The sequence below is a fragment of the Pelodiscus sinensis genome, chromosome 6 (assembly GCF_052426305.1).
Source record: "Pelodiscus sinensis isolate ZL-2025 chromosome 6, ASM5242630v1, whole genome shotgun sequence".
NCBI classification, from domain to species: Eukaryota; Metazoa; Chordata; order Testudines; family Trionychidae; genus Pelodiscus; species Pelodiscus sinensis.
The window spans coordinates 83,331,834-83,348,678 of NC_143057.1; the positions used below are offsets into that span (position 1 = coordinate 83,331,834).

The 16,845-nt window shown below is 45.2% G+C and overlaps 1 protein-coding gene across 3 annotated transcripts in view; it reads left to right on the plus strand.

The window, feature by feature from the left end:
- Positions 1-16,845, plus strand: part of PTCD2 (pentatricopeptide repeat domain 2) — a 37,113-nt gene that overhangs the window by 5,993 nt on the left and 14,275 nt on the right. For all 3 annotated transcript variants that reach the window (XM_014574172.4, XM_006124298.5, XM_075932243.2), the window contains exons 3-8: positions 1,232-1,361; positions 3,273-3,390; positions 7,823-7,901; positions 9,152-9,243; positions 12,145-12,258; positions 15,989-16,063. In XM_014574172.4, the coding sequence (XP_014429658.2) occupies positions 1,232-1,361; positions 3,273-3,390; positions 7,823-7,901; positions 9,152-9,243; positions 12,145-12,258; positions 15,989-16,063 (608 nt within the window). The remainder of the gene's footprint in view (positions 1-1,231; positions 1,362-3,272; positions 3,391-7,822; positions 7,902-9,151; positions 9,244-12,144; positions 12,259-15,988; positions 16,064-16,845) is intronic.

Sequence of the window (16,845 nt, forward strand, 5' to 3'; positions counted from 1 at the left end):
AGAAAATCCTCAGATATGTACTTCTCTGTGGGCAGTTTTATGCCTTTTACTGGGGGAATCCTTTTAATGCTGTGACTTTGTCTACATTACAGATTACTTCCCTATAACTTACATTGCTTAAGGGTATGAATAAAATCCAGTGTTCCCTCTAATTTTCCAGGCATACGCAGAATGAATTATATTATGTGCACCAATGATTGGTGCGCATAACATGATTCATTCTGCCCATGCATGGAGCCAAGGAGTTTGGAGTATGACAGGGGCTCAGAGCTGGGGTAGAAGGTTGGGTGCACTGGAGTGGAGGGCCAATGTTCCCTGCAATTTTTTTCCATCCATGTGCAGAATAAATTTTATGATGTGCACTGAGGTATGTGCAGATATGCTCCACCAATGGAAATACATGCTGTTGGCTGTGTGAGCTTTGAGTGCTCTACTAATCAGCTGGGTGGTACCTGAATCTCTCAGGTACCCAGCACTCAGCTTACAGGGGACTCTGGTGTGAGGCTAGGGATGAGGGATTTGGGATGCAGGTTGTCCTGAGGCTAGGGCAAGGAGAGAGAATTCGCCCACCATTCTCTCCCTGCAGTAGCAACTTTACTACTGAGGGAGGTACCTCTTCATGCCACAGCAGCTCCAGGAAGAGGGATAGTTGCCTCTTACCCGGCTGAGGCAGCTCTGAGGTGGTACTGGGTTGGGGCAGGAGAGGGATGCACTTCCCCCAGCAACAAAAGGTCCAGGGATGGGCTTGGTTGGGGTTGGGGGCAGGAGTAGGGTGCCTCTTCCCTGGTAGCAGCAGGTCTGGTCCTGGGCTTGGACTGGTGGGGACAATACCTCTCCCAGCTGCTGCAGGTCCAAGGCTGCAAGAAAGGCATCTCTTCCTGCTGCAGCCCTGAGTGCATGCCTAGCACTTAATAGGCTGCTGCATGGTCACGCAGCTCAGGGGGAGCTTAAATCCACACCCCTGCGTGAAGTAAATTATACTGACTTAAGTGCCAGCGTAGACAGCAGTATATCATCAGGAGAGCTTCTTGCAGAAGTCAGACTTATTATGCCGGTGGGAGAGCTCTCTCCTGTCTGCTTAGGGCATCTTCTCCACAGGTGCTACAACAGTACAGCTGCATCAGTGCTGTAGCATAGATGTAGCCTGTGAAATTGTCATATTTCCAGTACAGCGTATGCTGACTGAAGGAGCTGTGTCCAACAGATTGCTGCAACAATTTTTTACTTTCAGATTCATATTTTAGAAATATTGAAGAAAAATTGAAGAAAAATGGAATGATCCTCAAAGAGGAATTAAAAACATTACTGCATTTGTGTCAGACACCAGATGATCTGGAAATAGCTAAAAATGTTATTTACAGGTAACTTAAAAACTCTAAAGCAAATTGTTTTCTCTGGCTCCTTGTATATTTCAGTTATGCACTTATGGTAATTTTAACTGTAATGTAACCTTTTTAAACATGAGATCACTTTTTTTAATTTAACTGCAATCCTGGATCTACCTCAAACCCAAATACCCTTGCCCTACCTCCTTCATGCCCCTTTTCCAAGGCTCCATCCCTGCTCACTCCATCCTCCCTCACTCCCCCATCCTTCCTCCCTTTCGTCAGGCAGGGGCAGAGGGTTGGGATGCAGGCTCTGGTCTTGGGCTGAAGGTTTGGAGTGTGATAGGGGCTCTGAGCTGAGCCTGGGGTAGGAGTTCGGGTGCAGGAGGGCATTCAGGGTACAGGCTCTCTAAGGGAGTTTGGGTCTGGGGGGGTTCAGGGCTAGGGCAGGGACTTTGGGTGCAGGAGGAGGTTTATGATTGGGGCAGGGGTTCAGGATGCAGGCTCCAGCTAGACACTGCTTATCACAGGTGTCTCCTGGGTGGTGGTGCAATGGGGCTAAGACAGGCTCACCCCTGCCCTGGCCCAGCGCTGTACCATTCTTAAAAGCAGCCAGCAAACTCCCTCCATGCCAAGCCCTGTTTTGCCCCCCTCTGTTCTGTGGAGATAGACTACAGGGCGGGAGAAGGGGCACGCTGACATCAACACCCCCTCTTCTTCCTTCCCTGCCTTGCCCTGCAAGCAGGAGTGGGAGGATGGTTCTAAGGAAAAGGGCAGGAGGTACACAGCAGTGGGGAGAAGAGCAGCTGACGTGCTGGCCTCTTTGATAGCCTCTTGTCCAAACCAGTGAAGATCGCCTGTCAGAGGCTCCAAGATCTACTGCTAGATCCCAGTCTACTAGTTGGTTACCACTGCTGTAATGTATCTCTCCAGCAGCGATGAAATGGTGAGCTCAGGAAACAGGAAAAAAGGACTATGGAGAGTGAAAGAGCTGCTTGTGCCTAGATGTTGCCCTGCAAAAAAGGGTGGAAGCATGTTGGAAATGGGCTTGCTGCTGCCTCTACTGCTTTTGCTTTGCAAACAGAGGCCTAGAGTATTTAGGGCTGTCAATCCAACACATTTTGCAGTAGCTCGTGTACTAAAAAGCTACTGCCACAAACAGAAGAGATTGGTGAGGAGGGAACCAAGGGTGCCATCAGCCACCTGACCCCCTCCCTCCTCTCCAGCCTGGGGAAGAGCCGGGACAACCCCCCTCTGCCCCATGCCCTGCCTTTCCCACCCCACTCCACCTTCTCTCCACGTATTCCCTAAGGCGGCCTGAGGGACTAACAGGGCTGGGGGGACCCATACTGGCAGCATGAGTCCACCACCTGCACTTTCTGGCACTAGGGGCAGGGTGAGGAAAGGCATTCCCAGCTCACTTTGCTTCCCTGGGTATGTTTCTCCCCTTCCTACTGGTGAGTGCAGGGGCAGCCCTGCTCTCCTCTGGAGCGGTGCACTGAAAAAGCAAAGCGAGCTGAAGCCACCTTTCTTTGCTTCCCCTGCTGCTGCTGGTGAGTGCAAGGGGGAGCTTGATCCCTGCTGTGGGTTCCAGTCTCCCCTTCTCTCCCTCCCCCCAGTAATCTGCTCCTCTAGGAGGAGCTGGCTGACCCCTCCTTCCCATAGCATTTAGGGAGGCACGTGAGCCTCTCATGCTGGCCTCACACATCATCCCCAGTGACAAAAACAATACAGATAAATGCTATAGCAATTTAGGCCCACTCTATTGCTAAACTGTTACAGATTAATTTGCAATGATCTTCCAATTTTTCTAAATATAAACTGCATACAGACAGGACAGGCTGCCTAAACTATTTCACGTATGGATTTCATTATTCTTGGAAGTCATAATTAGTTGCAATTTTCTACTCCTGATGTGTTTACATTTTAAAAATCTTTCCTAATCAGGTACCATGCAGAGAACAGAAATGTGGCCTTTGGTGATTTTAAATTTGGACCTCTTTTTATGAGGCTGTGTTATGAGCTGGACCTTGACGTACCTGCATTAGAGCTCCTCAAAGATCAGGTAGCTTCCCTTTTTAAATAATTATTTTCCATTTCAGTTCTCATTTTGGTCAGTAATATGTTGCATGTCCTAACCTCCTGTAAGCTCAAAGTTATAATAAAATGGAAGATGTATAGAAATAATGGGAATTCATTTACTAAGATACAAACGTGTGTGGTGGTTAGCCCATCTTTTTCTCCATTAGGGACAACAGTTGAAAACATTCAGTCATGCTGTCCCTTCTGTTGTAATTGGGAAGTTGGCTGGCTTTCAAACTAATTACATTTTTATAAAATGTATTGGTTCAAATAGTTCTCTAGCTTACCAAACACACCTAACATTGAGGTGGTAAATATATTTTATTGGTGCATTGTTGATTCCATAACATCATCTTTGGGAGTCACCAGGTTGTGAGTTTTTGTATAGAAGACTGGGCCCACATTTAGAGAGCTTGAGAACTTTCAGGAGCTCTTGAAGCTTATGAGAACTGTGTGTGCTCAGCACCTCTTAAAAACCAGTCCCTTATTGTTTTACAATTCTAAAGTCTAGTTTTGGGACAGCATTTTGAAGAAACGAAGTGCTATCTACATGCAACATAGGTCATTACTACAGGGGTGAATGCACTTTGGAGGCCTGTAATGTAAAGAGAGGAGCCTTACTGGTTAAGGTTAACCAGTGGAGCTGGAGTCCCTGCCGTGGGCAGGGGACTGCTTCAGCCCTGTGGGGGAACTGCTGTGGGGAAGGGGCTGCTCCAGCACAGCCTCTGCCTGCAGTAGGCTCGGGCACCCCACAGGCAGAGGCTGCTCGGACTGGGATGCTAGAGCAGCCCCTGCCTTCAGGGTGCCCAGATCTGCAGAAGGCAGGGGCTGCTCTGGCCAGGCTGGAGCCAGTCCCTGCCTTCAGCGGGAGGAGAGGGGGAGTCATTCCAGCCCAGCGGTGGGCAGGGAGGGGCGCTCCAGTTGGGTTAGAGCACTCCCCTTGCTTCCCTTTAAATAATATGTTTAACCAGTTACAGCCGGTCCCTGAGTTGCGAATGGTTGACTTACAACTATTCGCAGTTACAACCAAAACTATCGTAAATGGCGGACCCCAAGTTACAAACGCGATCCGCACTTATGAACAGTGCAGTTGCATGTAACTCAGTGGGGTCCGACTTATGAACAAACCGAGTTATGAGCAATTGCTTGGTCTGTAACCGGTTCGTAAGTCGGAGAGAGGCTGTAGCCAATTAAACAGGATTTTACATCCCTACTTCAGACACTTTTGTGTCCCTTCTTGAGTGCAACCCTCAGGCAAAAGGCCTAACTGCCTGCACCTCCCTCTGGGTGGAATCATGTGGTCCAACCACTCCCTAGATCCATGGATCCATGGTGTCCAACACGCTAGCCACATGTGGCTATTTGGCTGATTGAGTTTGGCTAGTTCGCTATAGCAGTAGCCACTATAGTGGCTACTACTTCAGAACTGATTGGACACCATGGCCCTAGACTGAGTCTTCAGATTGTAGCACACCTGTGTTAGCCAGCCTATGCTAATCCAACTGCCCCAACCACTTTTGGCACCTGTAAGCCCTTTTTCTTCAGGAATGAGTGACAGCTGTTGATTGAAGTGACTCGGAAACAGCATCTTGAAAACAAAGTAGTATTTAATTGCCAAAGGGAACACGGTGTTTTGGCAGATGAGCCAAAAGAACAGCACTGAATATATTCCCTTAATTAAGCTTAAGCTACTTTATGTAGGTTCAGTTTATTCCCATCTGTGGTTTGGGAGAGCCGTCCTACTTGCTGCAGTCCCTGTGTGTTTCTCTATTTTTCTTGGTGTTGGCCTCAGGGCATGTCTACACAACAAAACTGCACCAGCTAGCTTACCCAAGCAACCTTGAATCCGGTTCAAGCTGGGGTGCTAAAGATTACAATGTGGATGTTGCAGCATGTGCTAGACACCTGAGCTCAGACCCAGCACAATCACCTGAGCTGAGATGGTTAGTCCTCTCCACCACCCTTACTGAACATTCATGCTGCTATTTTTAACATGCTAGCTTAAGTGAAGCTGAAGAAAATCTTTCTGCTTGTGCTGTTAGGCACAATCCCAGCTGACAGAGCATCTAACTCAGGGCTGGGCAAAATAAGGCACATGGGCTGGATCTGGCCCGCCAATCCATTATAACTGGCCCACAGATGCAGCAGGGAGCCTCACATAGACTCCCTATTTGTCCTGGCCCCCACACACTGCCCAGAAAATTGGCTGCTGGGCAGTTTGTGTTTCTCAGCTGCGAGCCAGGGGGAGCAGGGAAATGCTGCCCCCGCCCCACACACAATGCCAATTGGAGTTGCCTGTTTGAAGAACAGGCAGTGTGTGAAGTACTACTCTCGCCTCCCCTCAGGCTCTTATTCACAGACACACATGGCTTGTGCAGCCTGTGAAGGGGCGGGGCATGCAAGGATGCTGACTGAAGAACGTGCTGGGCTGCTGGCCAGGAGTCACCCAGGAAAGTCTCCCAGCCAGAGCCTGCCTCTAGCATCCTAGCCCCTCTCTCCCCCCACCCAACATAAGCCAAAACCTCTGCCTCTTTCCTGAACCCATACCCCCTCCCAGATCTGGCACTCCAGTCACCTGCCTGTAGTCACAGCTCCTCCTGCCCTAGATCATAACCAAACTCCTGCATCCAGGTCACAACTGCCTCCTTCACCCAAACTCCCTTACACATCCTACATCCAAATCCCTACATCCCAGTCCCTTACCCCAGGCTCCTTTCTGCACCCAACTTCCATCCCAGACCCCATGCCTTCTCCATTAATATCATGGAAGAGCGTGGCTTTTGATCACTTTCCAAAATCTTGGCTTGGCTGCCCATCAAAAATTGCCTGATCTAACTCATCCTTAAAGCACCTGTCAGCTCAAGCTGAAGATTTGTGTGTGTGCATGGGAGTCAAACTGGGACGTAACACTCAAGTTGTAACTCAGACTGACTGTATCATGAAGACACACACTGTGTTTTAGGAACACCTTGATCATAGGCTTGGTTTGGGATGAATACACCTTGCCAGACTAGCTGGAGCCAGACAAGGGCTATTCCCAATAGATAGGTCCCTCACTATTTCTCCAAGAAGCCTTATCTTTGCAACTGTCATGCCTTTCCTGCTGGTTTCTCCCTTAACCTTCTTTAATTTGCTTGACTACCAGAAGTTAAAATCAGTGTTGAAGAGATAACCATCAGGGCATGGTATATTTTTAAAAGTACCACATACATGTAAGGCTGCAACTTTTTTCACTAAAAAAAATGCAATGAATTTAATGGCAGAGGTGAAAACAAGGCTATGTTGTGGAAAGGGGAACTATGGGAAGGGATGGAAAGTGAGTTGTTCCCAGTGAGGGGAGAAGGCCCTGAGGAAGGGGGAGGGGAAGGTAGAGAGGAAGCCTGCCTTGCACTCATCCCACAGCAGTAGCTTCTGTCATGTAGGGCTGAGCTTGGCTTCCTGCTGTAGGCATTGATACTTGGTCACAGCACCACTAATGTGTGGCTCATCTATCCCTCCATATATGGAGGGGTGGACAGAGGGCTAAATTGAATGGGTATTGTAACCTAGTCCACCGGATTGCAAGCCACTAACTTTTGGCATCTCTTTCCCTCAGTCCCCATTTATAGAGTGGGCACACCAAACGTGATCTGTGATCATATGAACCAGGTTGCAACTCCTGGAGGAAAAAGGAGCTGTTGCTACAAAGATCATGGACTTTATTCAGATTCACAATTACAAGGAATGGTGTGATGTCCCTACCAAAGTCGCAGCCTTCCTTTTAGCTCCTTCATTCTCCACAGTAACATTCAACAGTGACAGTCATTTGTTAAGCATCTGTGGGTAGAAATTCAAACTTAATTTACTTCTAGCATTATATTGTGTCTCATTCATTCCATGTGAATGTTCCATGTTCAGTATAATTTTAGTGAGGGGAAGATGTGCTCATTTTTTCATTGTAATGTTTTAGCTCATTAAACTCTGCTCCTCATAATTCCAGCTCCCGTCCTGGTCAGCACAATATTTTTGTTCTGTGTTCAGCAAAGAACTCCTTCAGTTTGGTACTTGCACTTTGTCCTTCAAAGACACCATTAATCTGCGTTCAGCTACAGGAAAACCCAAACCTGGTTTATAAACGGTTAAACTTTCGAAGTTGCCTGCTCCCAGAGAGTTCTGTTTGTATTAGCATAAAGGGCATATCCTGCCATTGATCTTTTATGAAGCAGAACTCAGTAGGAAGTTCTTCAAAAATCAATGACCCAAAATGATCTAGTTCAATGGAAAATTAAAGATTACTCCACTGAGAACACATGGAGAACTTTGAGAACCAAATGTCTCACTTAAGGGACCTGGCCAGTCGGCAGCTGGAGAAGATGTGGTACGTGGTAAAGCCATTTAGTTTTAAAACCGGCTCTGTTTATATGTTTCTTCACCAGACTCTGCATGGCTTCTTCTCTGATAGCACATCATTCAATATTTTGATGGATATGTTGTTTAAAAAAGGTCATTATGAAAGTAAGTACTGAAATAAATGTTAAGGCAAATGCATTTTGAGCAAGGTATACATCTTAAATGTAATCATGGATCTATTTTAAAGATATAAATAACACTGAACACTATGCTTCTTTTGGCTAGTTGAGCCGTATGTGATCACTCTTGGATTTGAAAGCTGCACAGCCTGTGCAACAGCATTTGAAGGGCTCCATAATGTGTACTTATTAAGTACTTATAGCAGCAGTCTAATCTCCCATTAGCAATACATTACAATTATGGTTGAGTGGAGAGCCTTTTGTTTTAGACTCCTATTTTCCAAAGGCTTAATGTCTCTCAAAATGTCCTGTAGACTGACACATCTCATGCTTTTTTTTTTTTTTTAATATTTTCCTCCCCGAGGGTTGCTTTGTTTTATTAGTGAGATGGAGAAGTTTGAAGAAAATTTATTCAGGCATTTTTGTGGGCGTTAGAGCATCTGGAAAATAAATGCTTGTAAGAAAATCGTTCAGAGGCTCTGTTCTGAAAATGCATGCAGTCAACGCGTCTCTCCACATCACTCCCATTGTCTTAAAATCACAGTCTTGCCCTTTATGAAGACCTGGGAAGCTGTCTCATGTGGTCTAGAAAGGTTTTTCTAATCTGAAAAATGTAAAGCACAGTGTAAAGTAAGGTTAAGACAAATCCACTTTTTAAAAAAAATTATAGAATATCTAGCACATAGTTTTGGCATTTGGCAAATCTGACTTCATATATTGCCAGGGTCAGTAGGTCAAGGAGGCAAGCTGTCCTGGAAATGATCAGATTTAGGGATTAGACAGAGGGCCGGGGTGTAGAGAAGCAGCAGCTGGGAGCTTGAGGAAATGCTGTACAGGGTTATTTTTAAATGGCCACTGCCTGGTGTCTGGGGATCTGGGATGATGGCAGGCAGGCATATGACTTGAGAATCAGATTTGTACAAATATAGCTTTGACAATAAGATTAGATTTACATACAAATTTAACCCAAATTCAAGTATTCATCTCATCCCTTTTGTAAAACAATAGATATATCCACCTGACACTGATGGAAGGTTTCTGGCAATGTATGATTTATATGTAAAGTCTCTTTTTAAACTAATAATTCTTAAGTGTACATTTAAAATGTTGCAGATTACAGTATTATATGAGCTCAAAAATAATCTTGTTTTTCAGTAGTGGATGGATCATGTATTAAGTATAAGAGCCCCAATTAGTGAAACACATTAATCCAATAATAAGCATGGTTTTTGGCAGGTGCCTTGGAAGTGCTGGTAGAAATGAAAAAACAACATGTAAAATTCATCAAAGACACATATCTACTTGCATTTGCAGTATGCTACAAACTGGTAAAATGTTTCATTATTTCTATGAAGAATTGTTGTGGTATTCTATTTTAATTAGTTTTATATTTAAAATTTTCTATTTGATACCCTGATATGGTTTCTCATCAGCTGCAAATACTTCATTTGGAAACCTGAGTCAGTCATAAATGGCTTCTTTGTCAAGTATATAAAATATATTGCACACACCAAAAAAAGTGAAGTTTACAAAGTTGAGCACTCATAAGTTAGAAAATGCCATAATTAAGATAGCTTGTGCAACTAGAATTCATCCCCATTGCGCGCATATATTATGATACAGGCTATATGAGCACACTCTTAAAAGGATGCAATAATTGTGATGCTACAATAAGTAATAGTAATGTGTAATTTAAACTGGATAGATTTATTTTGAATAGCAATAGGAGGAACCTGCTCAGAAATATATATAGGATTTAAAGCTGGGATTATTGCTTGTGGATAAACAAAGGAATTATTGTTTAATCTTTGCACAAAAGTGTTTTTAAGGTCAGACAACTGAGTATTTCAAATCATTAATGAAAGGGATGGCTCTCCTCTGACTTCACCAGGTAGTCTTTTTCTCCTGCTGCCAGGAAGGGCAGTAGCTATCTTTTGGAGAATAAAACCTTTAGATAATAAGTCTGTCTGCTAATCATTGCAATAAGTCTCCAATAATGTACTTTAAATAAAATAACATATCAAGGGCCATTAGTAGTGGTGAAGACTATCCATCACTTTAATAATATAACAGCCTTAAACACTGAAATACACTAATCCTAAACCATTCAGCTGATACATCTCCAGAGTAACTCTTGAAGTTGTAGCAACAAAAATCAGAAACAAATATTAGAAAAAAATGAAAGGTGATTAATTAAGTAGAAAATATGTGGACAAATGTATCACACTTTATTATATCATCCCATTTAAAAATCATGATGTAATATCAATGAATGCATTTAACACCATAAGGCCCTGATCCTGCTGGCTTCAGTGTGTGTGCGTGCGTGCGCGCAAATCTTTGTAGAACCTGGCCCTAACAGTTCAAGACATTAGTGGAACATCTTTGTGGTTATTTATTTCCAAGAAATAATGCATATGATCTATAATAAAGAAGTAGCTGAAATCAAAGCTATATTAGAATTCCTTCTATAGAGCCATCTTTCAAAATGCATTCTGTAACTAGAATACTGACCGGCGTTGCCTGGGCCCAGCCAGGGGCTGGAGGGGGCATGGGACTCACAGGCCACTAGGCACAGCTATGCTGGGCAGCCCAACGGTGCTGCTGAGGGAGGTGGTAGACTGTGGCTCCGGTGGGGAGAGAACCTGCACTTCACAGCCCTGGTGGTGCTTGCAGGGGGGCGCATCAGTAGGGCTTTCCCTCCCATTCCTTCAGGCCAAATCTGCAGCCAAGAGCCAGGGAGGAAGAGGTTTGGCACAAGGGGGGCCACTTACCTGGGCCAGTGGCCAGCAAGATGGAGAGCTCCATCCCCTGTTGACGACTCCCTTCCTGGTGTGGATGCTCCCTGTGGTCACTTTGCAGTATAGCTGTCCCTCTGATTAGCTCCCGTGGAAAACAATATACAGGAAACTTCCGATAATCCGGCACCTTTGGGACCCAGGGGTGCCGGATTATCAGATATGCCGGGCTATTGGAAGGGGGGGCTATGAGGGGTCTAGGGTGGGGGGGGGGGGAATGCCATCCCAGACCCCTCATAGCCCCCTCTTCTGATAGTCCGCTCTGCCCCAGGCATCCCTGATTCAGCCGCTGCTGAAACTGACCAGCATCGGCTGAATCGGAGATGCCTGGGGCAGAGCAGCTGGAGTGCTGCCGGGTTGGTCCGGTAGCGCCGACCCTTGGTGCGGCGGGACCAACCCGGCAGCACCCCAGCTGCTCTTGGGGATGCCTGGGGCAGAGCAGCTGGGGTGCTGCTGTGTTGGTCCCGCAGCGCCGCTCCTCGGCGCTACTGGACCAACCCGGCAGCACCCCAGCTGCTCTGCCCCAGGTGTCCCCGATTCAGCCGCTGGTCAGTTTTAGCAGCGGCTGAATCAGGACGCCTGGGGTAGAGCAGTTCCAATGGTCCGGCTGCCCGGAGCATTTCATGGTGCCGGACCATCAGGAGTGCTGGACCATCAGATGCCGGACCATCGGAGTTTTACTGTAATTCCAAGCACATTCCAATTTCCTGGCACAGCTGAACCCTGACCTGGCTTTAAGTTAGGATAAAAGGAAGCTGCATACAAAATTTAGTGGTCCTAGCTCTTATTGTTTAGCAGGAGTTCTTGAACAAATGGACTCTCAGACAGCCACACAAATCTCTAAAATATACAAGAGATAATACTTATGGAAACAGGTGAATTCTCAAGTAGCAGAGTACAGATTTCACTTAGATTAATAGTACTTCAATTTCCTTTGGGATCCAGTGCAGATTGAAAGATGCATTTTGAGATGTAATAATGAAAAGTCAGTTTGCTTAGGAGGTATACAGGCCGTGGGAGGGGGAAGTGTCCATCGTGCTAAGCACAATGGTCGTAGAACCATTTAGTCCTCTGAGCAGCCCGCAAAGTAACGCAAATGTGGTTTAAACTAAAATCACCTTTGCTCCCACAGTCCTTCCTCCCCTTGTTTGTACCTTCAGTGCTATCCTTCTCAGGAAGTGCTGCACAGAATCTGCCATATAGTGTAGTGTAGTTTGGTTCAGGTGAAGCTCTCCTGACCTAGTGTTGTCTACGTTGGTGGTTCAGGTGAGATGACTATTTGAAAAGATGCATGTCTTGTTATTCGTATGACCTATGAGATGTATGTATTTTATGTGCAGTAAATATAGTCAATAACATTCTGAAATCATGTGCAGCTTTTGCTGCTTCTCTAAACTGACTATCACAATGTGAATTTAAATGTCTATACAGAACAGCCCAGAGTCTTGCAAAATCTGCACAAACTTACTTGAAGAGGCTCAGTTAAAAGGGGAGAGCATGCCAAAACGAGCATACTGCTTTGCTGTTGCGTTTGCTCTGAAACAGGTATTAAGGTTTTATTTTTATTTAGCCTTTGCTTCTGTTGACTTTCTGTGGCATATGGGAGCAAGCAGAGGCAAAATTAAAATGGAGGAGGTGTGTCTGCCTACCACCATGATTAGACCTTTTAAAAAGAGATTAAGATAATTGTTGTTTTAAAATGTGATGATTTTGATATTCTAAGAATATATAGTCAATCCACTACACAATTATTTAGCCCTGTTAAAGCATACAGCAAAATCCCAACACAGTATGAATTGAGATGTTTGTTAGCAACAGTAGTACCCAGAGTCCAAAGACATAAATGTGGACCCTGCCCTCAAGGCATTTGTGTGACACTACACCCCATATTTGTGCTAGTAATATGAATATTGTGATGTTAAAAAATGATAGAACACCATTTATTTAAATATTTTGGATGTTTTGTATATTTTTCAAATATATTTATTTCAGTTACAACACAGAATACAGTGTATAATGCTCACTTTATATTTTTATTTCCAATATTTGCATTGTAAAAAACAAAAGAAGTAGTATTTTTCAGTTGACCTGATACAAGTACTGTAGTGAAATTTCTTTAGTATGAAAGTTGAACATACAAATGCAGAGTTATATATAAACAGTACTGTAACTGCATCAAAAATGCAATACAGGCAGTCCCCGGGTTACGTACAAGATAGGGACTGTAGGTTTGTTCTTAAGTTGAATCTGTATGTAAGTCAGATCTGGCGTCCAGATTCAGCTGCTGCTGAAACTGACCGCCAGTTCCGACTTACATATAGAATCAACTTAAGAACCCCAAGCGTCCCCAAGTCAGCTGCTGCTGAAACTGATCAGCAGCTGATTCCAGGAAGCCCGGGGCAGAGCAACTCTGCCTCGGGCTTCCTGTAGTCAGCGCTGGTCAGTTTCAGCAGCAGCTGACTTGGGGACGCCTGGGGCAGAGCAGCTGGGGTGCTGCTGGGTTGCTCCTGTAGCGCCGCTCAGGCGCTACTGGACCAACCCACCAGCACCCCAGCTGCTCTGCCCCAGGCGTCCTGATTCAGCCGCTGCTGAAACTGACCAGCAGCGGCTGAATCAGGACGCCTGGGGCAGAGCAGCTGGGGTGCTGCCGGGTTGGTCCAGTAGCGCCCAGAGCGGTGCTGTGGGACCAACCGGCAGCGCCCCAGCTGCTCTGCCACAGGCGACTGGAGAAAAGCCTAGTCTGCTGGGGGGAGGGGGGCGTACTAGCTGCGCCCTCCCCCCTCCCCCCCAGCAGACCTGGAAGACGCAGGAGGCGGACTGAGAAGCACCGTGGTCCCGCCGCCCGGGTCCTCCGCGGCTTTGCTCCCAGTCTCCCTGGTCTGCTGGAGACCAGCAGACCAGGGAGACTGGGAGCAAAGCCTCTGAGGACGCCGGCAGTGGGACAGCCGCAGCGCCTCTGGGCTGCCCCGCTGCCGGCTTCCCCCGCGGCTTTGCAAAGCCGCGAGGGGCTCGGGCAGCGGAGCAGCCCAGCGCCTGGGCTGCCCCCCTGCCTGAGCCCCTCCGCAGCTTTGCAAAGCCGCGGGGGAAGCCGGCAGGGGGGCAGTCCAGGGGCTCCGCTGCCAGAGCCCCTCCGTGGCTTTGCTCCGCGTCTTCCTGGTCTGCAGACCAGGGAGACGCGGAGCAGCTTTTCTTGCCCGGGAGTACACGGGCTGCGGGACCGCGAGGTCCCGCAGTCCATGTTCGTAACTGCGGATCCGACATAAGTCGGATCCATGTAAGTCGGGGACTGCCTGTAATGTAAAACTTTGGAGCCTGCAAGTTCACTCAGTCCTACTTCTTGTTCAGCCAGTCTCTCGAACAAACAAGTGTCTTTGTTTACATTTGCAGGAGATAATTCTTCCTACTTCTTGTATACAAAGTCACTTGAAATATTCTCAGTCAAGCTCCAGGTACCATTCCAGAGGACATACGTGCATGCTGATGGTGGGCTTTGCTCAATAATGACCCAAAGCAATGTAGACCGATACATGTTTATTTGCATAATCTGAGTCCGATACCACCAGCAGAAAGTTGATATTGTGTGTGGATAGGGGTGGGAATGGTTGATTTCTGAAATTTCTGCATCAGATTTTGGAGGCTCTTCAGATTATTAAACCTTATGTCGAATGTCGTAGCTGTCTTTAGCAATCTCATATTGGTACATTTGTGTTTTGTCAAGTCTTCAGTGAAAGTGTTCTCAAAACAAACAATTCAAGACTGCTATAACATGAAATAATAGGCAAAATGTAGGTGAACAGAGCAGGCAACATACAATTCTCTCCCACGGAGTTCACTTAAAAATTTAATATCTCAGGGTATGTCCACACTGCCACCGTAGTTCGAACTAGGGTGGCTAATGTAGTCATTCGAACTTGCAAATGAAGCCCGGGATTTAAATATCCCGGGCTTTATTTGCATGTTCCCGGGCGCCGCCATTTTTTAAATGCCCTGTAGTTCTAACTACCTGCCCGCGGCTACACGCGACATGGGCTAGGTAGTTCGAATTAAAGCTCCTAATTAAATCCCGGGCTTCATTTGCAAGTTCGAATGCCTACATTAGCCACCCTAGTTCGTACTAGGGTGGCAGTGTAAACATACCCTCACTTTACTTTTTTTTAAGTGTTATCAGCGTGGAAGCCTATCCCCTGGATTGGTGGCCAAAGAATGAAGCAGCATATAAATGTTTAGTGTAGCTGGCACACAAACACTCTGCTTTCAGGAGACCTTGTAAATAGGAAGCGTGCAGCATTATCTCTCATAAATATAAACAACCTTTTGTTTGTTAGCAATTGGCTAAACAAGAAGTGACACTTATAGGCTCTAAAGTTTTATATTGTTTTCCTCTGGAGTGCAGTTATGTAACAAAAAAAAAATCTACACTGCACTTTCACAATAAAGAGATTGCACTGTAGTATTTATATGAGGTGAACTGAAAAACATTATTTCTTTGTATTGTTTTTACAGTGCAAATGTTGGAATTTATTATAAAATGAACACTTTTGTATTCTGTGTTGTAATTAAAATGTATTTGAAAATGTAGAAAAACATTCATACATTTAATACGTTTTAATTGCTAGTCTACTGTTTAATTGCAGTTTTAATCACACTGTTAATCACAATATTTTTTTAATCGCATGAGTTAACTTGGATTAATCAACACCTTTTATAGTTAACAAACTTGTTTTATGTCTTTATCTAAACAAGTGTACCTTGGTGAAGTGTGGAGGGGGGGAATCTCAGCTTGTTTAACCCAAGCTTTTTGTGCATATTCTTCTCCATATTCAGGGAAAGGTAAACTGAGTAATAAATTCATACTGGTTGGAGGTTTGACCAGTAATAGTCGATAGTACAGCCAGGATAACCCCAGCTTCCTAGCTGAAGACCCCCAGAGCAGCACATAAGAACAGCCATACTGGATCAGTAAAAAGGTCTATCTAGTCCAGTATCCTGTCTTCTGACAGTGGCTAGTATCTGGTGCTCCAGAGGGAATGAACAGAACAGGTTGGAGACTCATTCCCATCTTCTGGCAAACAGAAGATAGGGACACCATCCCTGTCCATCCCAGCTAATAGCTGTTGATGGACCTATCCTCTATAAATATATCTAGCTCTTTTTGTACCCTGTTATAGTTTTGACCTTCAAGACATCATCTGGTAACTTAAAAAAAAAGTTGTTTAACAAAATTAGGTTTTATACAAACAACCTGATATTTGGGGTTTTCCCTCCTTCCTTCTAGAATGATGTGGTGAAAGCCCAGTCCTTATATTCTCAGATCATGAACAGAGAGAACAGACTGTGCTGTAATCTTAATGTAAGTGTGCTTATTTTGTATGTTCACATAGGCTTGTACAGAGAAATTCAAAGAGTTACATATGTGTTTTGACCTTGATTTTTTTCTACTGTCTTGCACCCAGTGTAATCATAGAAGCTTAAGACTGAAAGGGGCCTCAGAGGTCATCCAGGACGAGACTTAGTCCCCTGCAATCACGGCAGGACTAGTAATAACTATTGATGTTTAAGTATGATAGCACTCTTACTACTTTAGCTGAAAGAGCCCAGAGAAATCTTGCATATGGATTTTGAAATGGAGGCGGGGGATGGGTGATTTTGAGGTTCTGGATAGATCACATGTACTTATGCAAAATGTGCCCAGTCTTGATGTAAAATGCCACCCCTCTGATTTGGTTTTTATTATTTCTTTACTATTTGTAATATTGTAGCACATGGATAAGTATAAGTCTACACAGCAGAACTTACAGCTTTGGTGCATGTGCGTGCTTTTAGTACTTAGAGTGGATATGCTCTAAGCAGATGGGAGTGAGTTTAATAACTTCTGCATCTGAGAGAGGGGATAGCTATGTTGTTGGGAGAAGTTCTTCTGACCTAGGGCTGTCTACACTGGTGGTTAGGTCGGTAGAACATACATTGCTCGGAGATGTGGATTATTCACACCCCTTAGTGACATACATACATTTTACTTCAGTATAAGAGTAGGCTAGGGCTGTGAATGGTTAACTGGGTGATGCTTACCGGTTGTGGTTAACTAGCAGGGGCTGCAGCAGTAATAACTCAGTAAAATCAAAACCAGTTTCC